General features: G+C 42.4%; 1 protein-coding gene across 1 annotated transcript in view; it reads left to right on the top strand.

Annotated features, from left to right (window-relative positions):
* MCF2L2 (MCF.2 cell line derived transforming sequence-like 2) overlaps window positions 1-25,857 on the top strand; it is a 334,093-nt gene that overhangs the window by 132,892 nt on the left and 175,344 nt on the right. The window contains exons 8-13 of the mRNA XM_007936022.1: window positions 1,632-1,756; window positions 2,558-2,672; window positions 3,158-3,277; window positions 14,859-15,050; window positions 18,868-19,059; window positions 24,522-24,699. Coding sequence (XP_007934213.1) covers window positions 1,632-1,756; window positions 2,558-2,672; window positions 3,158-3,277; window positions 14,859-15,050; window positions 18,868-19,059; window positions 24,522-24,699 — 922 coding nt within the window. The remainder of the gene's footprint in view (window positions 1-1,631; window positions 1,757-2,557; window positions 2,673-3,157; window positions 3,278-14,858; window positions 15,051-18,867; window positions 19,060-24,521; window positions 24,700-25,857) is intronic.

The following is a 25,857-nucleotide window of genomic DNA, read 5'->3' as shown; positions in this document are numbered from 1 at the left end:
CCTTCAGGTCTGGAATTGAACCCACACCTGTGGTTTCCAGCCAAACAAAAGACAGGCATATGAGTTGAACATTTACCTGAGGTAGACACACCTTAGATAGAACAATCATGGGAGAAAGAAGGGCTGCTTATGCACAGGGAGACAGTTCAGGGGGCAGGAGTGCATGGAGGGATGGACACTGAGAAGACGTAACTATGGGGAGGAAGTGGGAGACGAGTTATTGCATTGTGATAAACTGTGGTCAATGTCATGAGACAAAGTATATGTGAACTGCTGTATGGAAAGTGAATTTGCTCTGTAAACCTTCACCCAAATCACAATTAAAAAAAAAAAAAAGAGAGAGATGTCCAATTCCCTAGCAGAAGTGCCTGCCAAGTCACTAGTTTAGGGCATAACTTGGAGTGGACAGAGCCAGAGGGGAGTGTCCGGAGAATTATGAGGATCTAGATGAGAGAAGCCAAGTCATCAGTGTCATCAGTGAGATCCAGGGACAGGTTTGAGGCTGGATGTGAACAATGGAAGCTTTCCATTGGGTAAATACTAGAATAGAATGGGAGACAAGGAGCAAAGCCCTGAGTATGAGTGGGCCAGGGACTTCTGTGTGAATAGCTTGGGAAAGTATAAAACTCTTCCCACAGGAAATGAGCTATATACTATGTGAAGGATGAAGAGATGGCTGAGACTGGAGAAAAAAACTTGGTGTTCACAGCCTTAGCGGCAATGGTTTTGTTTTAGTCTTAGAACTATGGGCCTATTCTAACTCATACCAACCGGCGTCCTGTGACTTAAGAACCAAACCACAGAATTCCGACTCCAGAGAGCAAAATTCTAGACCAGGCTCCACTTCTTTTGACGTGCAGCCTTGGCCTTGTAGTTGAGGCTCAGAGCAGTGAGTGATAACCTGCAATATGCAAATAGAGACCTAGAGCTGTTGCATTTGGCCGGAGCTAGCCCCACATCTTCCCCAGTTGCAGAGCCTGAGGTCCCATGTAAGAAGAGCAGAATAGAGTTGCCTTAAATGTACGCATCTTTCCATGTCAAACTGTAACTGCTGCCAGTCTGCCAACCTTCAATAATTGAACAAAGCCACAATTGGAAAGGGGGATCAAGTGGGAAGGAGAGGCAGGTCTTTATTGAAGAGAACAGATGAAGTATTCTCATGGTCAGCTAGCAATTATTCGATTATAATTACATGGTAGTTTCCAGCATTTAATAGTCAATATCTGTCATTTTCTTGTTTTCAGTCATTCTTGGATTATAGCCAGTCTCAGCCATCTCTTCATCCTTCACATAGTATATAGCTAATTTTGCTTTTAATTTACAACAGCAGCTTTAGATACACAAAAACCTAACAGGAATTGCATTGGGGGAGTTACAGTGGACAGGCTAGGGCACAGAAGTAAAAAAGACTTGCTTTTTTACAGTATATACCATTTTGTTGTATAATTAGAATTTTGTGTCACTCGTATGTATTCCCTATGAAGAAAGAAATTTCTGCCAATAAATTGATTAAATTTTAAACTACACTGAATTTCTTAAGTGAAAAAAATACTTATTCTCTTTGTCCCAAATTCTATGAGGAATTTTTTTAAAAATTTCTTCTAAGAGAGATTATCTTTTTCTTTCTGTAGAATGAGCTGAAGTTACTTAGAAAGCAAGGGACCACATTGCTGTCATGTATCCAAGAACCAGCCACCAAAAATCCCACCAGCAAACTCAATCACAATGAATTTGAGAATGTCACTACTATGGGAAGGTGAGTGAGATGGGTGGAATTTGCTTTTCTAGGAGATAATCTGTGGAACTAGAATATCTGAAACAGCCAAGAACAGATTGCAACAGTGACTATTAAGTCTTAGTGGGGCCAAGAATGAATAATATTTGCAACAGAGCATCCATCTGGCATCCGTTTACAGATCTCATTTTATGAGAATTATATTCACTCCTCTTACAAAATGCTCTGGTCCTAAGATGTCAAGGCAAGTGGTAGTATGTATTGTTTCATTTATAAACAACAGTTTTTCTGTGTGCTGTGCATTGCGTGGGAGCTCTGGTAGTGTAGTGCCTAAGGCATTTGACTGCTAACCAGAAGGCTGACAGTTCAAACCTACCAGCCACTCCTCAGAAGGAAGACTGGGCAATCTACTTCCATAGAGATATCGCCTTGGAAACCCAAGGAGGGGTCACTATGAGGCGGGATCAACTTGACAGCAGTGAGTTTGGTTTTTTTGGTTTTATGCTTTGCACACCTGTGGTCTTAGGTGGTGGGGAGGGAACAGACACAAAAGTAAAGTTACTTGGGACACATTTTAAAGCCCAGCAGTAGCATCTGAAGTAAATGCCTGCCTAGCACTGGAGGTATTCTCATTAAAAATGGAAAGTGGGGAAACCACCTGACCCTAAGAAAGTCAAAGGTGATACAGCCTTTCACGAGAAGGAAATATGCCATGGTTTATAATGCTGACTGAAAACATAGGTGTTATCTTATCGAAAGGCCATGGAATTCTGGGAAATGAATGCTATCACATTTTCACATATTCTCATTCTTTCTCAACAGATTATTAGTTCAGTTGGATGAAACAGAAAAGGCCTTTAGTCAGTTTTGCTCTGAGCATCACCTGAAGCTTAACCAATGCCTACAGCTACAGCACTTTGAGGACAGTTTTTGTGAGGTATTATTTCCTTGTCCAACAGAACTTTTCTTTTTTGGTACAGTGACCTCTCTGGTTCTTCTTTCTCCCTTGAACCCTTTGGAATTGGAATTCCTTCTTCTCTGTAACCCAGCTCCCTCTTTATATCCTTGCTTCTTCATAGACTCCCTTCTCACATTTTCAGTGAGGTAACAATGTTCTAGAATCCCATTTACATGCACTTTTTCCATTCTAATTGAGGATGATTCAGGACCAGGCAGTTTTTCATTCTGTTATATGTAGGTCCTTATGAGTCAAAATGACTCAACGGCACCTAACAACAATTGATAATCTGTTGAATGTCGCACTACTGTTCCACCTACATGTGTCTCTGCATCCCCCAGCCTAATTTGAAAGTTACTGAGCTATTTAAAAATACACATATAGATACATACAAGTACTGAATCCTTTATGGTATCTTAAGTGCTCATCCGTTTATCTCTGTACTGTTTTAATGTGTTTTGTAGGTTAAACTTGTCCTGGATAATTTGTTGGAAGAGCAAGCAGAGTTCACAGACATTGGAGACAGTGTGAAGCGTGTGGAACAACTTCTTAAGCAACGCAAGGACCTGGAGGAAAAAGGCCAGGTGGGTTTTTTGACGTTTTTGAGTACTGGGAAGGAAGTTGTGGACAGTAACAGAGCATGTCCACTTGTTACTGTTGGAAGGTTGCTAAAGGGCACAGAAATGCCCAAACCTTCCCTTTCAGCCACATCCTACTCCCAGCCCAGGTCCCCAAAGAGCTATGCTGATAAAGCCCCATAATGAATAATAACAGCAGTGCAGAGTTAAAGCTGTTGGAGTACAACACACAGTTAAACCTGGAGGTGCCAGTGGGGTGAGAACTCCAGGCAGCAGCAGAAGTAGAGGAGCAGCAGAGGAGAAAGTTCCAAGGGGGTGTTTTGCCCACCAGATCAATTATGTATCCCAGAGTCCCACCAAGCACCTTAGAACTCCTCTCTGGGCCCCATATATGTGGATGAGAGTGGTGGTAAGGTTGGGACTCCAGGAAAAAAAAAAGGGACTAGTTTTATGACTGGAGCATGACAGTTAGAAAGGGGAAACTGACCCACATTAGTTCTGTTGGTACACCCAATTGACAATGTTTTATATTTTCCCATGCCCTAAGAGTTGTAAATATCAAACTTACAAAGGAATATATATTTCACAGTTTCATACCAGAATTAAATAGTTCCCCAGCTCTGCATACAAGTCAGGACTTAGGAGTGATTCTATTTTAAGTCCTTTCAAATTTGGTTTATTACAAATTAAGACAGCTGAGTCATCTTCTTCCAAAGCTGTTTCCCTGTGCTTCTCTTAATTAGGTCCTCTGTATTTTTACCTTTGAAGACCAAGTCCTCTGTGATTAGCACTTCAGAAAGAGCCAACCTAGAGTCATGTTTCTCAGGTGATAGTTTTACAGTGCAGAGACTCATTGGGAGCTCTGGTGGCACAGTGGTTAAAGCATTAAGCTGCTAACCAAAAGGTTGGTGGTCCAAACCCACCAGATGCTCCGTGGCAGAAAGATGAAGCAGTCTGCTTCCTTACAGATTTACAGAATTGGAAACCCTATGGGGCAGTTCTGCTCTGTCCTATGGAGTTACTGGAGTCATAATCAACTTGATGACAGTGGGTTTGGGTTTCGGAGACATTTATTTCTCAACTGTGCCCTTCTGACCAGTAACATTGGTGTCACTTCCTAGAAATGCAGCACTTCAGAATCATAGTCTGCATGGGCCCCATTTCAGAATCATAATCTGCATGTTAATTAGAAGCCTAGGTGGCACAAGCGGTTTGCAATCGGCCTCTAACCTAAAGGCTGGAAATTTGAACCCATTCAGCCACTCTGCTGAAAAAAGGCCTGTGAACTGCTTCTGTGAAGACTACAGGCAAGAAAACCCTATGGAGCAGTTCTACTGTGTAACACGTGGGGTTGCCATGAGTGGGACTGAACACAACAGCAGCTAAGAACAACAACAACCAGATGATTGGCATTGCAGTGAACTGTACACCTTCCTAGAGGATGCGTCACAAATGTCAATCAAGGATGCACTAACTCTAAGAGCTGTCCATTGTGGGTTCTGAGCTTGAGAATCCACACAAACACAGGAACCCACCTGTGTACCCAGACGCTCACTCAGGAGGCCCAGTGAGCACTTTTTCTGATATCGCTGAAAGGCACATGAGTCATCAGAAATATTTATTAAACGACGGAAACATTGATTTCATATCTGTGGTGACCATATGTCTCAGATTCTCCAGGACAACCCCAATTTTTTATAATTTTAGCTTTTTTCAATTGTTATTGTTGTTATGTGCTGTTGAGTCAGACCTGACTCATAGTGACCCCTCCTTGGGTTTCTGAGGCAGTATCACTATGGAAGTAGATTCCCCAACCTTCCTTCTGAGGAGTGGCTGGTGGATTTGAACTTCCAGCCTTCTGGTTAGCAGTCAAGTGCCTTAGGCACTACGCTACCAGAGCTCTTTAAATTTAGATACTATTTACCTTTATGTGTTTTCATCTACATAAATTCATATATTAGGGAAAAAAAGTGCCTCATGAAGCCCTATGCCTTTATTTATTTTTGGTTTGAAAAACATGGTCATAGCACATATATGTGAGAAGTGGTGTTCCTTCATCAACAAGTGTTCCTTGTTCTAGATTCTGTGGTTATGTTAGTGAACTAGACACTTAAGACCCTGCTGTCATGAAACTTGCGTTCTACACGGAAGAGATAGATAATTGAAAAGTAAATAAATAATAATAAAAGATAGTAACAAGAAGTATGAAGAAAATAAAGGAATGTAGTAAGTGACAGGAAGTGCTACTTTAAGTAGGGTAATCAGGGAAGGCCTCTCTGAGGTGGTGACTTTTGATCTGAGATCTGGGTAGCCATGCATAGATTTGGAGAATAGCATGCATGGCAGAGGGAGCTACAAGTGCAAATATGTCTTGAGGTGGAAATGAGGTTAGTGAGCTCAAAGAATGTGGCTGGAGCATGTGAGCCAGGAAGAGATGAGGAGGGAGAGAGGGCAGGGACCAGGTCATGTGGGGCACTGGAGTCTTTGGTGAGTTATTGGATTTTATTCTCAGTTGCACAGGAAGCCATTTGAGGGTGCTGGTTGTGTTTTGAATAGTGGTGTTTAGTCTGCATGACTGAATCCACATTCTCTCCCCTACCCCCCTCCTTAGACTTGCAATCCTTGCAAAATACTTTAAAGATTGCTGACTGGAGATAGGGTGAACCTATAGTCATGGGGCAGAACACAGGAAAGCTCTATGAACCAGGGCTTTGAACCAATTCATTCTACTTTGACTCCCCGCTGAGAATTTGCATTTCTAACCCAGATATACTGAATCAGAATCTATATTCTAACAGGGTCTCTAAGAATCATCTGGAGATCTTGTTAAAATGTAGATTCTGATTCAGTATATCTGGGGTGAAAATGTAAATTCTCAGCAGGGGGTTCAAAACAGAATGAACCGATTTGCAGCCCTGTTGTGAAACTGTGACCCATCTTTCATGGGCGAAGTTCTTGAGCCACCTGGACTAATTCACTGCAGAAGACCCAAGGACCCCAGACAGACTGACTTAACCCATTGTATGTCTTATTCACTCAGTTTTTTTTCTAAAGGATACAGTTGTTGTTGTTATGTGCCGTCGAGTCGGACCTGACTCATAGCGACCCCTTCTTGGGTTTCCGAGGCAGTACCACTACAGAAGTAGATTGCCCCATCTTCCTTCTGAGGAGTGGCTGGTGGGTTTGAAGCGCCAGCCTTCTGGTTAGCAGTCAAGTGCTTTAGCCACCATGCTACCGGAGGCCTAGTCTTTTGCCTTGGCTGAACCAAACAAACAAACAAAAAAGCTATCTTATCGTAATGGAGACCTTTTTCAGCATGTCTTCCCTTAGATTAGGAGCTCTGGTGGCATTGTGCCTAAAGCATTTGACTGCTAACCAGAAGGCTGGCAGTTCAAACCCACCAACCACTCCCTGGAAGGAAGATTGGGCGATCTACTTCCTTAGTGATACCATCTTGGAAACCCAAGGCAGGGTCGCTATGAGTCGGATCCATCTCAATAGCAGTTAGTGTGGTATGGTATGGCATCCCTTAGATTCCCGAGAGGCATTGTTTCTTTAGATGATAAGGGCTTGGATAATCTTTTCATTAGGAGCTCTGGTGATGTAATGTCTAAGGCATTTGTCTGCTAACCAGAAGGCTGGTGGTTCAAACCCCGTAGCCACTCCTTAAAAGGAAGATTGGGCAATCTACTTCTGTAGTGATACTGCCCCAGAAACCTAAGGAGAGCTCACTATGAGTTGGACCCGACTTGATGACAGTGAGTTTGGTTTTTTTTAATCTTTTCATTTGTGCCAGAAAGTGTTAAAGGGAAAAGGTAGTATGTGGCCAGAATCCATCAAATATCTGCTTGAGGTTTGTCCTTTATTCAGTGCTCAGAGGTCACCTGCTTTCCTGGCATAACCACAGACTAATTTCTGGGATGTTGCCAGCTTCCTCCTTCTGTGCAGTGATGTCATGCTCATGGTAACCTCTGGGCTAACGCACTGACTGGACTCTGGTGATATGTTCATTCAGCCTATTGTCTATCTCGTTCTGGTTTGAGAGTTTCACAGATTGTTGAATTTTGAGAAACAATGGTTTCAACCACTTGTATCTCTACAAAACCACTTTGTATCTCTACAAAGGCAGAATTTTCTGTAGAGTTTTCACTGAGAGCCATTATGGGTAGTGGGCCAGGAGGAACCACATAAGAACTAGACAGGGGGAATCAACCTGATTTCAACCTTGACTTCTACCCTGAAAGCTGTGGCCCAGCAGCTACTCTACTATGTACAGGAAGGCTTGGAACTCAGGTCATTGTTGTCCTAGGAATGTAACCTAGCTTGGGATGTGACTTTTTTTCTAATGGAAAATTTCAAGCATACACAAAGAACTTCCATGTGGTTATCGCTCAGTGTCAACACCATTGACTTTCTGCCTTTCTGTTTTCATCTGGCCCACCTCCTTATACTTAAATTCCATTTCTATGCTATTATTTGTGTGTTTGTTCTGGGCTTACTGAGATAGCACCACCACCCTCATCCTCACCATTTTCTTCTACAGTCAACAATGTCATCTTTCATATGTCATGGCAGTAGAGTCCTTGGGGAAAAATAAGCTGTTAGTACAATAACAAATTTCTGAATTAGGTGTTGCACCTGACTATCCAGCCTTCTGGAATTTGAAGATGCCAGACAGGCTTGTGTCAGAGCGCCAGATTTCAACATTTCTTCTCATTATCTCTGTTTTACTTTGGAGGTTTTATTGACTAAGTTACCATTACTTCGTTTTTACTTTAGAATGTTACTTTGTGCAGGAGCTATATAGACTAAAAAAATAAACTACAGTTTGGAGCTGAAAAAAGAAGCTACAATTTTTTTATTTTTTTACAGTAAAGTTCTTTGCAAGTGCTAGAAGGACTCAATAGTAATGGCTGTGCTGATTTCATTCATAGCACATGTTGGAAAATCAAGTGAGGTGAAAAAGTGACAAGGACACAGGCTTTCAAGACAAAGAGAGCTGGATTCAAATCTGAGCTCTGACAACTATCAGCTGTGTGACTGTAGTCAGGTTTCTTAACATCTCTGAACAGTCTCCTCATCTGTAAAACAGAATGTAATTCCTACTTCAGAGAGTCCATGTGATGATTAAGTGATCATCACTTAAAGATGATGGACTGTAAGGACATGCAACAATGGACCCAAACATGCCACAATCATAAAAGTGATATAGGACTGGGCAACACTGCATTCTGTTATACATAAGGTCACCATGAGTCAGAGTTGTCTTGACAGCAACTAACAACAACAAAGGCCTTAGTGAGTGCCTGGAAGGTAATAGGTGATAAATATTTGACAGTTATTGTTATTATCAATTCATTTCAGTGTAGTGATCTTCCAGCCACCCTGTGGTACCATCTAACTAATATTTATGAAGCATTATATATTCTTTTTTCCAGATCCATGAGGACCTGTTATGTTTTCCTCAGCATCTCAAATGTTTGAGAGGGCAAGATGCCTCATGGAAAGTGAAAGGCAGGTTGTTGTCACCACAGAGAACTTAGAAAAAAAATCTTTTGGTGAAATTTCTTAGATCCAAAAAACCCTGTACTGATCTTAAGAAATCAGGTACCTGGATTAAAAGGAAAAAAAAGTCAACAAAGTGTTCTTTGCCAGGTTTTCATGCTCCTATATACGACTACAAAGAGCTCTGGTGGTGTTGTGAGTAAGACATGGCTGCTAACCAGAAGGTCATTGGTTCAAACCCACCAGCTGCTCCATGGGAGGAAGAAGAGGCAATCTACTTCCGTAAAGATTTATAGCCTAGGAAACCCAAATGAGGGTCACTATGAGTCAGAATTGACTCAACAGCAGTAGGTTTGTTTTTTTTCCTTTTGGTTATGTTTGCCTATACCACCATTCTGTCTGTCATTCTGTGGTGGCTTATGTGTTGCTATGATGCTGGAAGGTAAAATGCAAAAAATGCAACCACTGCCACTGATATTTCAGATACCAGCAAGGTCATCTGTGGTAAACAGATCTAAGCAGAGCTTTCAGACTAAGACAGACTAGAAAGAAAGGCCTGGTGACATACTTTTGAAAATTAACTCACTGCCATTGAGTCGGATCCGACTCATAGTGACCCCTCCTTGGGTTTCCGAGGCGGTATCACTACAAAAGTAGATTGCCCAACCTTCCTTCAAACCCACCAGCCTTCTGGTTAGCAGTCAAATGTCTTAGGCACAATGCCACCAGAACTCCTATGCCAATGAAAATCCTATTGTAGATCACAGCAGAATATTGCCCAATATAGTGCTGGAAGATAAGCTGCTAGGTTGGAAAACACTACACAATGGTTGCAATAATGGACTCAGACATGCCAATGGTCTTGAAGATGGTATAGGACTAGGTAGGGTTTCATTATGTTGTACATTGGGTCACCATGAGTTGAAGCCAGTTCAACATAACTAACAACATGTTTTACTAAATTCAGCACATTTGAGCAACCAAATGAGGTCTACATGCTTGGCAGAACAAGTGTAGCCATTTTTCTCTGCGTGTGTTGGTCAGAGCTGGATTCTGGAGCCAAACTGTCTGAGCTGGAAGCCTGGCTCTTCTCTTTCCTACCTGGGTCACTTGGGCCATTGTATTTCAGTTTCTGTTTTATAAAACAGTGCCTATATCAAAGGATTTGTTGTGATAAATAAAAGTAATCATCAATGTGAAATGTTCAGAACCGTGCTTGTCATATAATTCATTTGTAGTAAATGTTATCTGTCATTATTAATATCATAGAGGTTATGGGATTAATTCTGTGCCATAGAACACTTTCTAAATTATAACTGCAGTAGCTGAGCAATGAGAGTCTCTCAGTCACTCATCACTCATTCTGCAAATATTTAGTGAACACCTACTATGTCAAGCACTATTCTGTGTTCTGAGGACACAGCAGTGAACAAAACAGATAACAATCATTGCCTCATGGAACTAGCATTCTAATCTCCTTTCAGAGATGACCCTGAGAGGCATCTGGGCCTCTTCTGTTCAAGACAAGTTCACTAGGCATTTATCCTTGGGTTCTTTCTCAAGTCATTGCTTGATTTATTCCCATATCATTACTCCTTTTTGTTTTGCACAACAATCATTTATCCCTCAGGGCCTAATGTGTGCCATGTAGTGTCTTATGTTGGATAAGAGCCTGTTCATGACCACAAGGGTCTATGGCATAGTGGGCAAAGCTAAGCAATGGTCACAAGATAAGCAATGATGACAAGTAAGTGCTCTGATCAAGCAAAGTACAGAGTGTTATGGGAGCACTGAGGAGAGGCATCAAAGTAAAACAGTCAAAGAAAGCTTCCTGGAGAAGGTGAACTCTGAAGGCTGATTTATAGTTGGGGCCAGAGGAGCATGGATGTATGAGGGAACAAAAGGGATGAGTGGGACATTCTAGGTAGACACAGTAGATTGAGAAGACGTGGAGACTTGACGTTGAATGAAATCTGGTGACACAATGGTTAAGCACTTGACTGTTAACTGAAAGGTGTGCAGTTCAAACCCACCAATGGCTCCATGGGAGAAAAGACCTGGCAATCTTCTCCCATAAGGATTTCAGCCCTAGGAGACCCAATGGGGAAGTTCTGCTGTGTCATAAAGGTTTGCTATAAGTTGGAACTGACTCAGTGGCACACAACAACAGCAACCAAACCAAGCCAAACCAAACTCAATGCCATCGAGTTGGATCTGACTCATAGTGACCCCTCCTTGGGTTTCCAAGGCAGTATTACTCAAGAAGTAGATTGCCCAGCCTTCCTTCCAAGGAGTGGCTGGTGGGTTTGAACCCCAGCTTTCTGGTTAGCGGTCAAATGCCTTAGGCACTATGCCACCAGAGATCCCAACAACAGCAACACATGGCCATTAGTATGGTTACAACAGAGGATAAGGGTGAAGGAAGTGGAAGGGGAGGAGTCAATGAGAGGCACAGGTATGAGCTAGGGAATGAATGAAAGGACTTGTGTTCATTGCTTGGCAGTTTGAACCTTCTTCTTAAGACTGTAGGGACTTGAGCTGTAAATGTGGAAGTTGATATGTTGGTGAATGTGTTGTGTATGTTTTCACCACAATAAAAGTTAAAAAAAAAAAAAAAAAGACTGTAGAGAGCCGAAAGGAATTAAAACTTGAGAGTGATGTAGACATGATAAGACATTGTGGTCGAATAGCTGCTTTATCAGAAGCATGGAACATGAATTGAAGAGCCTGATGGAAAGCAGGGAGACCAGTTGTCCTGGTGAGAAAGCATGAAGGTTTAAACAAAGTCAGTGACAGTTTGGTGGGAGAGATCAGAATTCAAAATATACTAGTAAGGATGTGGACTCTGTGGGACTTCATGACTGATGGCTGTAGGTTTCTGAGGTTGTTGAAACCATGAACCACTGCAAGTTAAGAGTCTTAGGGACAACTTGTCCTACCTAGAGTCATCATGACTTCTTATGTTACCATAAAAAAACTAAAACAAGGCAAAGTGGCACACTGGAAACTAGAAATTGTCAGCAAGAGTACTTTGGGCTCTCTGTTCCCAGAGACATTTGGGAATGTGGCAGTCATCTGTGCTGACTCAAAGGCGACGTGTGCGTCACACAGTTCCAGCCACCCAGATCACTGCATCATATAGTTCATTCATTCCTTTTGTTGCTTAAATATTTTTTATATGCCTACTAAGTGGGTGGATAGAGGAGGGAGGAATCAGACATTAAACTATGAAGGTACTTTCAGATAGAAGTTGTTGATGTTGCTGTTGGTTGTTGCCGTAAAGCTGGCTCCAATTTCTGGTGTTCATATGCACAATAGAATGAAATGTTGCCCAGCTTTGTGCCATCTGCATGATCATTGGTATGTTTGAGCCCATCTCATTAAGCATTGCAAAAATAAATTAAAACAAAGTAAGTGAGAAACCTTTGGGCACTAAGTCTCTAGTGAGGTTCCCTGGCAGACAACCTGGGTAGGTAGGTTGCAGGAAACTACTTTAGACAGTAATCAGGGAAGGCCCTATGAGGAGATGACTCATGAGCTTTAGACTTGAATGACCCAGAGAAGAGCATTGTAGGGAAGGACCCTGAGACAGAAACTAGTTTGGCTACCGGCCTTGTTTAAGCCAAATCTCTTACCTACATTACTACAGTAGCCCTCTTACTGGTCTCCCTGCTTTCCCTTGCTCTACCATTTTCAACACTACAGCCAGAGCAATCCTTTTAAAAATATAAGTGAGGCTGTCTTCTCAAAACCCTCCAGTGACTTCCCAAACCACAGCAAGTAAAAACCAAAGTGCATACAATAGAGTCCAATCCCTTCCCAATCCGATCCCCATCTTTCCTCCCTGATTGCAACCCCTGTGCCTGTCCCCCTTGCTCCCACTGCTGTGGCCACACTGTCCTCCCTCCTGCTACCTTGAACACACCAAACATGCACCTACCTTGCAGCCAGGTACTGCATGGCTCGCTCTCTCACTACAGGCCTTGGTTTATATGTCTAAGACCACCCCCAGGTTTGAAGATTCATGAGGAGGACTCACAAGACTCAGCATATAATTATACTCATGGCTATAATTTATTACAGTGAAAGGATACAAAGCAAAATCAGCAGAGGGATAGTGTGAAGGTGCATAGTGCAAAGTTAGGGGAAACCAGGCACAAGTTTTCATTAGCTCTCTTCTAGTGGAGTCACATGGGACACACTTAATTCCCCCAGGAGTGAGTTATAGCAACACTGTGAAATATTGTCATCAGGGAAGTTCATTAGAATTTTTATTGGGGGCTATTCATGTAGGGAAGGAGCTCTGGTGGCATAGTGGGTAAGGCATTTGGCTGCTAACCAGAAGGTTGGTGGTTCAAAAATACTAGCTGCTCTGTGGAAGGAAAATGAGACAATCTATTTCCACCTTGGAAACCCAATAGGGATTGCTGTGAGTTGGATCGACTCGATGGCAGAGGTTTATTTTTTAGATTTTCAGGAACTCTGGTGGTGTAGTGCCTAAGGCATTTGACTGCTAACCAGAAGGCTGGTGGTTCAAACCCACCAGCCATTCCTTGAAACGAAAGTTGGGCAATCTATTTCTGTAGTGATATCACCTCAAAAACCCAAGGAGGGGTTGCTATGGGTTGCATCCGACTCGATGGCAGTGAGTTTGGTTTGGGTTTGGGTTTAGGGAGGAGTCATGGGGGCACAATGTTTAAAGTGCTCAGCTGCTACCCAAAAAGTCAATAGTTCAAACCTATCAGCCACTCTGAAGGAGAAAGATTTGGCAGTCTGCTTCCATGAAGATCAAAGCCTTGGAAACTCTGTAAGGCAGTTCAACTCTGTCCTATAGGGTTGCTTTGAGTCAGACTAGACTTGACTGAAATGTGTTTGGTTTGGTTTCTGTCACGTAGGCACAGCCTGCATGGCATGAATCAAAATTTTAGACTCCCAGAGGGAAAGCAGAGGTTTGGTCTAAATTATATTCTTTGTACAAACAGTTTAGGCACAGTGAGATACTCTTATCAGGGAATGATGGGAAATTTCCTGAAATCTAAATTCCTTGCCATTATCCAAGGCCAATATTGCAAGCAGACCTTTCTAAGGATAGCAGTCTCAACCCTGCTGTTAGCTCTTTTCTGGACAGCCAGACAGTACCTTCTCAGTGAGACCCTCTGTTACCACCCTATTTAAAATAGCACATCCTCTACCAGCAACCCCTGCTTCCCTCTCTGTTTTATTTTTCTCCATAGCACTCATCATTATCTAAGATACTACATTATCTACTTATGTAATTGTTTCTTGCTTGTATCTCCCATTAAAATATAAGTTTCATGAGGGGACACCTCCCAGCCTCTAGGAGAGTGCTTGGCACATGGCCAGTATTCGATAACATATAATGAACAAATGCATGAATGAATGAAAAACAGAAAAAAGGGCATGGTACATGTGGTTAGAAGAAAATGAGCTATACAGAGAGAAGTAGGAGATGAGGTGGATGAACTCTGCTGAGGCAAATAGGATCAGAGCAGACAAAGACCTTGACAGTTGTGAGTTTAGATAAGCATATGTCTGAAGTCTCATGAGTCCCAAAGAACTGACCAAAGCAGATGTCTGCCAGTTTCTCAACTTAAGCTCACCACCCACACGTGTCTGCCCATCTTCATTTCCTCTTTAGTCAAAAGGGGAATTTAGAATCTTTCATTATGTGCACTATCAGACTCCATACTCTTCTCTGCCCTAGAACTTATCACAATTGTCATAATTTTATTGTTTTTTATAATTTATTTAATACCTGAGTTCTCTAGATATTGAAAATGTCTGGCTTGTTAACACAATATCTTCAGTGCCTAGCTCAGAACTCAACAAATATTTGAATGAATGACTTACTGTTCTTCAGAGTATGGATGACCGTGGACTAGGCTAGACTTCCTGGGGAACTTGAATAACCACAGAGCTTCCCCAGACTCCCCAGCCTCAAACTCTCAGCCGAAGGCATGCATTGGCATCTTTAGGCTCACTCACAGTGCCAGGAAGCCGTGCCTGGTTGAATCAGCCTCACAACGACTGATGACTGTTTACTGACTGTGGATGTTCGCAGGAGCCCTTGGAAAAGGCCCGACTCTGTGCACTATTTGGGGACCAGCTCATCCAAAGCCATCACTATGCAGTAGACACCATTAGGCCCAAGTGTGTGGAGCTTAGGCACCTCTGCGATGACTTCATCAATGAAAACAAGAAAAAAGAGGACATCTTAAGGAAGTCGTTGGAGTTGAATAAACAGCTGGACAAGGTGAGCAGAACAAAGCCATGAACATGGTATCTGCAAGATTTTCTGTAAAATGGTCTGAAACATACTTGCCTCTCCCTTGCCTGATATGAATGGTGAGGGGATAAAGTACTAGACGTGAAAAAGTGCTCAGAAAGCATTAAAAAGTGTGCAGTTCTTGGGAGTCGGGGTATTGAAGGTAGACAGTACCCCAGCCGTTCCACCACATCCTACTGGACTTAATGAAAGTCCATTTCTCACTGTGTGGATCCACACCTGACTAGTGTTTTTGGCCTGACCCTGTAGCATATTTCTTGATTCCCCTTTAGGAGTACAGGGAATCAAGTACAAGCACTAGAGTTGCAAAGTGCTTTCCTTGTATAAGGAGCCCTGATGGCAACGTGGTTAAGAGCTGAGCTGCTAACCGAAAAATCAGTGGTTCAATCCTGCCAGCTGCTCTGTGGGAGAAAGATGTGACAGTCTACTTCCATAAAGATCACAGCCTTGAAAACCCTCTGGTGCTGTTTTACACTGTCCCACAGGGTTGCAGTGAGTTGGAATTGACTCAAGGGCAAGTGGGTTTGGTTTTTCTGGTTTCCCTCATATTAAGGGAAGGAGATCTGGTAGTATAGTGCCTAAGGCACTTGACTGCTAACCAGAAGGCTGGCAGTTCAAACCCACCAGCCACTCCTTGGAAGGAAGGTTGGGCAATCTACTTCCATAGTGATACTGCTTCAGAAACCCAAGGAGAGGTCACTATAAGTCAGGACCGACTCCACGGCACATAACAACAACAACAACAACATATTATGGGAAAAGATTGTGAATCCTTTTAGAGACACTTAAGCGTAGTGCATAAGGCATTTGACTGCTAAGCAGAGGGCTGGCAGTTCAAACCCACCAGCCAGTTCTTGGAAGGAAGGTTGGGCAATCTACCTCCTTAGTGCTACTGCTTCGGAAACCCAAGGAGGGGTCGCTATGAGTTGGATCCAACTCAACGGTAGTGCGTTTGGTTTGGTAAGTAATAATGGCCATTATACCCTCTACTATTTATTAAGCTTATGCTCTGTTCCTACCAAAAGCATAATTATGTCATCAATTTAACCTTTGGAGTGGCTGGGTGATGCGTTAATGCACTTGGCTGTTAAGGGAAAGGTTGAAGGTTCCAGTTCCCCCAGAGGTGCCTTGCAAGAAAGGCCTGGTGATCCACTCCCAAAAAATCAGCCATTGAAAATCCTAGAGAGCACAGTTCTACTCTGATACACAAGGGTCACCATAAATTGGAATCAACTCATTGACAACTGTTGCTTGTTTTTAGTCCTCATGATGTTCTTCCAGGAATCTATTAATTGCCTCATTTTATAGAGGAGAAAACTGATATTCAGAGTGGTTAAGTCAATGGTTCTAAAAATTTAGCATGAGAATTACTTGATGAGCGTGTTAATAACTGCAAATTCCCAGATATACCACTCTGGAGATCCAAATTCAGTGGGTCTGGGAGGATGCCCTGGAATCAGTATTTTGGTCAAGTACTCATGTGCAGGTGGTGCAAAAACCACAAGACCACACAAGGAGTGAATAGGGGAAGCCTGATTTCAAGTCAGCACTGGCAGATTCCAAAACCCAGGCTTCTTGGGTTCAACAACACTGTCTCCACAAGGTAGGATGTGTACAGACCCTGGCACCTTTCAGTGGTGATCTCTGGAGCAAGTTTCCAGTAAGCAGGAGCAGAGACTTTTGGAATCTTCCCTGTCAGCTGTTCCCAAGCAGTGGAAGGCTCGTGGCCATGAGTCAGCATTCTCCATCACCACCGCTCTTTCTCTCCTGTGTGGCTGGGGGCACCCATTCCAGTCTGTTTACATCATCCCACTGCCAAAGGGGTTATAATGTCAATGAAATACAGCTGTTCAGGAGCAGATGGCTCAGAGGGGGCTGGTGCACACCCTGTTTTATGTGCTGCACTCTCTCGAATAACCAGCGGCTGTTCTTACCCCATTCAGGCTCCAGAGATAATAGCTTAGGGCTAGTCCCTGGGCAGTGCAAACAGTAACACTTAGCTGCTAACTGAAAAGGTTGGAAGTTTGAGTCCAGTTAAAGTTTTCTGCAGACTAGGCATGATGTTTAAAGAGAAACTTTCCATAATATATATATCAAAGCATGACTTTGTAGTATTTTAAAAATCCAAAGATGTAGGAAGGAAGAGGAAAAAAGTTACTTATGAACTCCGACACATTCTTCCCTATCTTCACACAATGGTAATCATTAATTTTAAAATATTGTTATTACTTTTGTCATTATTCTAAAAGTAGTATCTATTCAGTAAAGGCAATTTAGGATAAAACGAAGACAAAAATTTTAATTGTCTATAATTTTCCCTTTTAGGAATAACCACTTTGGAGTGCTCCCTTTTGATCTTTTCTCTCTGTATAGTTTTTGTTTGTTTGTTTGTTTGTTTTTGTTTAATAACTTTTCAGATCCCACAGTGAATGGGTATGCACTTAGGCACTTATACTGGGAGCTTGTTTTTATTATAAATATTCTGGCAGCACAAAGGGCCCATATCTTTCTGTTCAGGTGTCTTAGTGGGGTTCAAAGAAGAAAGATACAAGAAAGCAAGTATTTTTTGAAAAATGAATTAGATTAATTCACCTATATGATTCCATCCTAGGGTCCAGGAAGGTTTGGGTATTGCTATTCTGAATTACAAACTTTTGCATTCTTGGATACTTCCCTAGGAAACACAATGCCAATAAATGCAGATCGATAGCCTGGAAATCCAAAGAGGAAAGTAATTTTTTTTCCCCTAAAGAGACATTCCTTTCCCCAAAAAGGCACACAGAGGCCAGATCTAACATCTCATCAATCGTGCTATGTTCTTGTAAACCCATTAAGATGCAAGACAAGTGGCCCAGCAGATAAACCTGAAATGTCTTAGGTTACATTTCTCTGAGGTTAGACTAGCCTTAGAAACACTTAACTATCTTCTCCCAAGGATGTTGCAATTATTTTTGGTGGAAAAGCGAAGATTGTTTATACCACAGACACACCTTTGAGATAAAACAGCTTTGCTTCCAGATTGCTGCAATAAAGTGAATATACACAATAAAGCCAGTCATACATGTTTTTTGGTTTCCCAGTGCATACAAAAGTTATGTTTACACTGTACGATAGTCTATTAATAAAGAGCTCTGGTGGTGCAGTGGTTAGAGCATTCAACTGCTAACCAAAAGTTAGGCAGTTCGAACCCTCCAGCCACTCTGGAGAAAGATGAGGCAGTCTGCTTCCATAAAGATTTATAGCGCTGGAAACCCTATGAGACAGGTCTACTCTGTCTTAGAGGGTTGCTGTGAGTTGAAAACAACTCAATGGCAGTGGGTTTTTGGTTGGGTTGAGTAGTCTATTAAGTGTGCAATAGCAATATGAAAGAGTTTAAAATATTGTGAGAATTACCAGAATGTGACACAGAGACACAAAGTGAGCACATGCTGTTGGAAAAATGATTCCATTAGATTTATTCGACACAGGGTTGCCACAAACCTTCAATTTGTAAAAATCTGCGAAAGGCAATAAAGTGAAGCACAAGAAAACAAAGTATTCCTATATTCATTGTACTGACCAAGGGACTTCCTGAGAAATGGTCAGATGTCAAATTGGTTTGGGCCTGTCCACCTCAGAGTTTTATTTATAGTGATTAGACCCCTAAACTGAATGCTGTGCCAGGATGGTTTCCTGTTGTCTCAGAGTCTTTGTAGATCCTTGGTGAGCTGGACCCTCCTGGGGACTGTGGTAGCTGAGTTGTGGTCAGGCTAACTGCACAGGGCACTGTGTTTCTTTTCAAAAGGTCAGGCAGTGGTGTGAAGCAGGGATCTACCTCTTGGCTTCCCAAGCTGTAGACAAGTGCCAGTCACGAGAAGGAGTTGACACTGCTTTGAACGACATTGAGACATTCCTGGGCACGGCCAAGGAGTACCAGTTGCCCAGCCCCAAGGACTTTTACAACCAGTTTGAGTTGATTCTCACCGTTGACCTAAAGGTAATGTCTCTGGGTTATTCTGACCTTGTGCTTGGGACAGGGATATGTGAAGGATTTTACTTATTGCTTAAGAAAGTTCAGGTAGAAGATAAACAAGAAAATAAAGGAAAAGAGAAAGAAAGGAAGTAAGAAAGAACAAATAGCATATATTGAGCAGACTAACCAGTTCTTGAGCCCTTGCGTGGCTTCTTAGACTCCTGGCCTGTGCTTCCTGGCAAACTTATCCATCATAGTCTGCCTCAAATGTCATTAGTCATTCATTTCTCAACAAACACTTGGAACATCTCTAATGTTTCATGTTGTGTGCTGAGGATACAGCAATCAGTAGAAGTAGACATGGATCCATCCCTCATGAACTTATGGTTTAGTGGGAGATGCTGGCATTAACAAAATAATCACACAAACCTCTGTTACAAGCTGAGATAAGTGCTCTGAACGAAGGATCCAGGGATCCAGCGTCCTATTAGGCATGTGACAGAGGAACCTGATCTGGACTGGGGGTTGGAGAAGGATCCTAGGAGGTGCTGAGTGACCCAAGACCTGGGAAATGAAGAGTTAACCAGGTGGGAGCAGAGCTGGAGGGAGCCAGCACAAGTGAGGAACTGAAAGGTCAGGGTTGGTGGAGGATAGAGAGAAAAGAGTGTTTGGAATGAGATTAGAAAGAGGCAGCGAGGTGAGACTTTGTAGGTTACATTAAGGAGTTTGGTCTTCATGTATTTAGTTTCACATTCTATCTACCTATCTATCTATTTATATTATTTATTGCAGTGTTTATTGTTTGGTCTTTATTTTAACAGCACTGTGAAGCCACCTGTAAGATTTAAGTGTGAGGGTAACTTGACTGGATTTGCGTTTTGAGAAGAGCACTCTCCCAAGAGGCAGCAGGGTTGTGGATACTACACCTTCCTCTAGATCCACATCACTTCATGTGTATCTCTATTTTAGGACTTTCTTTGCCTCTTTTGAAGGCACTCTGGTGGTGCAGTCAGGAGCTCTGGTGACATAGTGGATAATACATTTGGCTGCTAACCAGAAGGTCAGCAGTTCAAACCCACCATCTGCTCTGTGGAAGGAAGATGGGACAATCTATTTCCTTAATAAAGATTTACAGTCTTGGAAGCCCAAAAGGGGTCTCTATGAGTCAGAATCAACTTGATGGCAGTGAGTTTGCTTTTGGTGGTGCAGTGGGTAAGGCATTTGGCTGCTAACCAGAAAGGCAGTCATTCAAACCTTCCTCGGAAGGAAGATGACGTGATCTGCTTCCGTAAAGATGTACAGTGTTGAAAATGCCGTGGCGGTCACTGTGAGTTGGAATTGACCCAATGCCAGTGGGTTTTTTTCTTTTTTGAGTCAAGGACCTGTCTTAGTTTCCTAGGGCTGCTATAACAAATTACCACAAAGTGTTCTGAAGTTCTGGAGGCTAGAAGTCCAGATTCAGGGTGTTGCTAAACTATGCTATCTTTGCCAGCTCTAGGGGAAGATTCTTCCTTGTCTCTTTCTAGTAGATTCTTCCTTGTCTCTTGTCTAGAGACTAGACAAACTAGTCTCTTGTCTAGCTTCTAGTAGCCCCTAGCATTTCTTGGCTTGTACACTGGTCCTCACATGATGTCTTTCCCCTCTGTGTGACTCTCTTTTGTGTCTGTTCTCCCCTCTTGTAAGACACCACTCAGGAGAGATTAGGACCAAGACCCACTCTACTCTGGTATTACTTAACTGGTAGTAAAATCTATGAAAGCCAGAACCTATATAAGGCAGGTGCCTATCAGAAGGAAAACTCAAATATTTTTCACTAAAATGAGTGCTTGAAAAGTGGTAAAAGACTGCACCTTGTCAAAGGCAGAAAACTTGGGAATCTCAGACAAACAAGGCAGTCCTGTCGAGTTCCAGCTGTCACAGGTTTCAGTGTATTTTCCTGTCTTCCCCAACAAGATCCCATTCACAAGTACAGGACTTACGACTTCAACATATTTTGGGGGACACAATTCAATCCCTAGCTCCACCTTCTGCCCTCCCTCAAATTTCCCACATGCAAAATACATTCATCCTACACCAACATCCCCAAAGTCTTAACTCATTCCAGCATCTACTCTGAATCCAAAATCTCATCTTCTGAATCATCTGAATCAAGTATGAGTGAGGCTCTGGGTGTGTTCCATCTGAGGCAAAATTCCTCACCATCTGTGGACCTGTGAAACCTGTGATACCAGTTAATTACTTCCAAAGCACAGGGTGGAACACAGTCCCATTTTGAAAGGGAGAAATGGGAGGGAAAAAAGGAGTCATGGATACTCAGCAAGTCCAAAGCCCAGCAGAGCAAATCTCATTGAATTTCAAGGTTGGAAATAATCATCTGTTCCCCAGCCCATCTGGGTGGCAGCTCCACCCTCTGGATTCTGGACAGTGGGCCCTTGGCTCTGGATGTTGGTGCCACCCTTAGACCCTGGCCTGAGCCCCACTTTTCAACAGCCCACAGCAATTTGGCCGTCAGTCAGATTCTTTAATTGTCCTGCAGCAATTAACACCTGTGTCTCAATTTTGGTTTCTTTTGGGACTTTGACTCAGTAGCTCTGGTGTCAGAACCTCTAGTCTACTGTACAACTAAGCTTCTTGAAACCAGAGAGTATATTCTCTGAAAAGACCCTGAGCTTAGTCTAGACTAGGGGTCAGCAAACCATAACCAGAGAGCCTTATTCACTTGCCACCTGTTTCTGTAAATAAAGTTTTATTGGAATAGCCACTTTATTCATTTGTGTATGATGTATGGCTGTTTTCATGTATAACAGCAGATTCCAGTAGTTGCAACAGAAACATAAATTTTTACTATTTGTCCTTGTGCAGAAAAAGTTTGTCAACCCCTAGTCTAGCCCAGCACTGTCCAATAGAAATGTAATACAAGCCACATATGTAATTGAAGACTTTCTAGTAGCCACATTAAAAGATATAAAAAGAAACAAGTGAAACCAATATTTACAGTTTATTTAACCTGTGATCAAAATAAGAGCTTTGGTGGTACAGTCGTTTTAATCACTTCCAGCATTGGCTACTAACCATGTTGTTGTTATTGTTGTTATGTGCCATCGAGTCGGACCCGACTCATAGCGACCCCTCCTTGGGTTTCTGAGGCAGTATCACTATGGAAGTAGGATTGCCCCATCTTCCTTCGGAGGAGTGGCTGGTAGGTTTGAACTGCCAGCTTTCTGGTTAGCAGTCAAATGCCTTAGGCACTATGCTACCAGAGCTCCCACTAACCATAAAGTCAGTGATTAGAACCCACCAGCCACTCCGTGAAAGATGAGGCAATCTGCTTCTGTAAATACTTACAGCCTTGGAAACCTATGGGGCAGGTCTGCCCTGTCCTAGAGAGTTGCTATGAGGTGCAATTGACTTGATGGCAATGGGAGTGGGTTTTATGATCAAAATACTATTTCAGCATATAATCAATATTAAAAAAAATCACTGAGGTATTTTATATTCCTTTTTTCATACAAAGTCTTTGAAATCTAATGTGTAGTTTACACTTACAGGACATCTCAAGTCAGACTAACCACATTTCACTTCCCTAATAGCCACATATGGCTAGTGGTTACTGTGTAGGCCAGTGGAGGTCTAAACTCTGAGAGCTTCCAAAGAATGAGACCAGCCCCAAATCCTGGTCCAAAGGCTGGCATTCAAAGGGTCCTGAGCCCGTAAAGGAATAGTTGTTACACAGCTGACACTCCGGTGGAGGAATCCTCCTTGTTCTTTCACTCAGAAGATGGCCTAGCATAAAAACAACAAAATTCATAGTCTCCCTGGGTATGTTCTGAACCTGCATTCATGGAATTGGCTGTGATGTAAGAGTGTTCTGATTCTGGGTCCCTTCTTTGATGGTTAAAATCATCCATCAGAGGATGTCAGAATGGTTATAACATGGCTAGAGGGACTGCTAACCAGAAGGCTGGCGGTTCAAACCCACCAGCCACTCCTCGGAAGGAGGGTTGGGCAATCCTACGTCCGTAGTGATACTGCCTTGGAAACCCAAGGAGGGGTCGCTATGAGTCGGGGCCGACTCGATGGCACATAACAACAACAACAACAGAGGGATATCATGGTGGATGGAAGGCTGGCAGAAATAGATTCGGCTGAATTCAGCCCTGGTGTAACTCAAGGATTTTGGGCTTTGTTTCATTCTTGTTTTCCCAAGTCTCATAGAATATGTAATCAGGTTAAGGGAACACCTGTGAGTTTCATCTTTCTCCTTGTATTTCTTTGGTTTATTGCTCTTCTACCTGTATAGAGAGGAGGAGTCACACAGAATAAAGTTTAAGTGAATATCCTTTTTATTCCAAGTACTCCGTGGTTCTCTTGATCCTGCCTCAGAATTTAGCCAATTCTTTTCCCCAGAGCACATAAAGTCTTTTCTCAGTCAGGGCCTTTATTCAGGGTGCCTCTGTTATTTTCAAGTCCTCCTGTCTTATACATTGGCCTACTGTCCTTCACCAGTGGCCTGTGGCATCCTTTCATACCATTCATAGACATAGCTTAGTGATCGTTTATGCACTCAACATATATTTCCCAAGCACTATGGCATAGTGCCTAAGGCACTTGACTGCTAACCAGAAGGCTGGCGGTTCAAACCCACCAGCCACTACTTGGAAGGAAGATTGGGCAATCTACTTCCGTAGTGATACCACCTCAGAAACCCAAGGAGGTATCACTATGAGTCGGATCTGACTCAATAGCAGTAAGTTTCTTTTTTGCTTATCCAAGTGTTCCAGGCCTTGGAAATACGGTAGTGAAATGGATATAATCATTGCCTCATTGTCCTCAAGTGTCAGTCAAATGGGAAATGCAGACTCTTAAAAGCACAATTTTGGAGCAAGGCAATACATAGAATGATTTTGTTATGGATTGAATTATGTCCCCCAAAATATGTGTTAGAATTCTAACCCCTGTACCTCTAGGTGAAATATGTGTTAGAATTCTAACCCCTGTACCTCTGGATGTCATCCCACTTGAGAATAGATAGGGTTTTCTTTGTTCTGTTAAATGAGTTCATGTAAATAAGGGTGGGTCCTAAACCTCATCACTTCTGAGTTATAAAAAGGGCAGATCAGACATGGCACAGAGCCAAGAACATACTGGGGAATCAGGTGCCATGTGAGGATCTGCAATACCCAAGGAAGGCCTGGGGTTGAAGACAAGGAAGGAATCAACATGGCTGAGACTCTGGTTTAGACTTTTAGACTCCAGAACTGCGAGGAAATAAACTTCTGTCTTTTAAAGCCACCCACTTGTAGTGTTTCTGTTACAGCAGCATTAGAAAACAAGATAGATTTGCATATGAACACCTAGAATAGGGTCTTCTGAGGAAGGTAGGGATGGGGTAGGAGGAGGCTGGAGGAAGATCAGAGAAGGGGAAGAATTCAGGTCTTTGGGTTCAGTGTAGAGATACCTGCTCATGATTTGTTTTGTTTCTGCAGGCCAATGCCCAGAAAGTCCTGCAGAAGCTGAGTGATGTGCAGGAAATATTTGACAAAAGGCAAGTGAGCCTGAAGAAATTGGCAGCCAAACAGACTCGCCCAGTGCAACCTGTGGCCCCCCATCCTGAGTCCTCCCCAAAATGGGTGTCACCAAAAACCAACCAGATCTCTGCCTTGGGTAGGTAGTTTGGGGAAGGAAGTTGTGGCTTTCATGTTTCATCGACACCTATGAGGTTGAGATGGTGGTTGTTGAAGATGCATAATGATCATTGTTTTAACTATATCCTTTAAAATAAACAACAGATGCAGCATAGTGTGAAGATTGAGGACTTATAAAGTCATGTAAAACTGAGTGCCTGAAGTTAAGGAGAAGCTTGTCGTCTAGTAGAGGAATAATATAAATACACAATTACACTAGCATAAAATAGAACCCATTAAGGGGCTTGAAGTGAGCTCTGGTAGCGCAGTGCCTAATGCACTGGACTGCTAACCAGAGGGCTGGTGGTTCAAACCCACCAGCCACTCCTCAGAAGGAAGATGGGGCAATCTACTTCCATAGTGATACTGCCTCGGAAATCCAAGGAGGGGTCTCTATGAGTCGGGTCCAACTCCACAGCACATAACAACAACAACAACAAGGAGCTTGAAAAGGTCCAGAAGATGCTGCTAGCAATGGTCTGATAAAGTTGGTTCTTTGAAAAGTTGAAAAGTTTCTAAGTCCTTACACTTATGCCAACTAGTCTTGATTATGATACTTATTAGTAAGCCTTAAGGGCAGGTAGTGTAAGTCTTCCAACTTTGTTCTTTTCCAAGATTGTTTGGACTATTTTATGTCCTCTTCATTTCAATTTAAGTTTTAGAATCACCTTATCAATTTCTGCTAAGATTATGATTGGGATTGCACTGGATATGTAGATAAATCTGGGAAGAACAGTAGTGAATCTTCATAAACATATTATGACTCTCCATTTATTTAACTCTTCGTTAATTTCTCTTGGCAATGTAGTAGTTTTGAGTATAATTGTCTTAGGCAATTTTTAACCCTATAATGAATGGAATTTGTAATATATAACTGACAATAAGAATATGCATAGAAAACAATCATGTCATCTGTGAATAGCGACAGTTTTACTTCTTCCTTTTTAATCTGTATACCTTGCCTTATTTTAATGGCTGAAATTTCCAGTTGAATAAAAGTGGTGAGAGCTGATATCCTGTCTTTTCCCAATCTTGGTGGAAAGAGTTCATGTTTCTCCTTCAAGTATGAGTTTTTGACAGATGCCTTTTATCAGCTTGAGGAAGTTCCCTTCTATTTCTAGTCTTATGTGAGGTTTTT

This window comes from Orycteropus afer, unplaced genomic scaffold, assembly GCF_000298275.1.
Source record: "Orycteropus afer afer isolate SDZICR_OR568_19922 unplaced genomic scaffold, OryAfe1.0 scaffold00032, whole genome shotgun sequence".
Taxonomy (NCBI): domain Eukaryota; kingdom Metazoa; phylum Chordata; class Mammalia; order Tubulidentata; family Orycteropodidae; genus Orycteropus; species Orycteropus afer.
The sequence above is the reverse complement of the archived record's forward strand: the minus strand, read 5'-3'. Positions and strand labels throughout refer to the sequence as shown.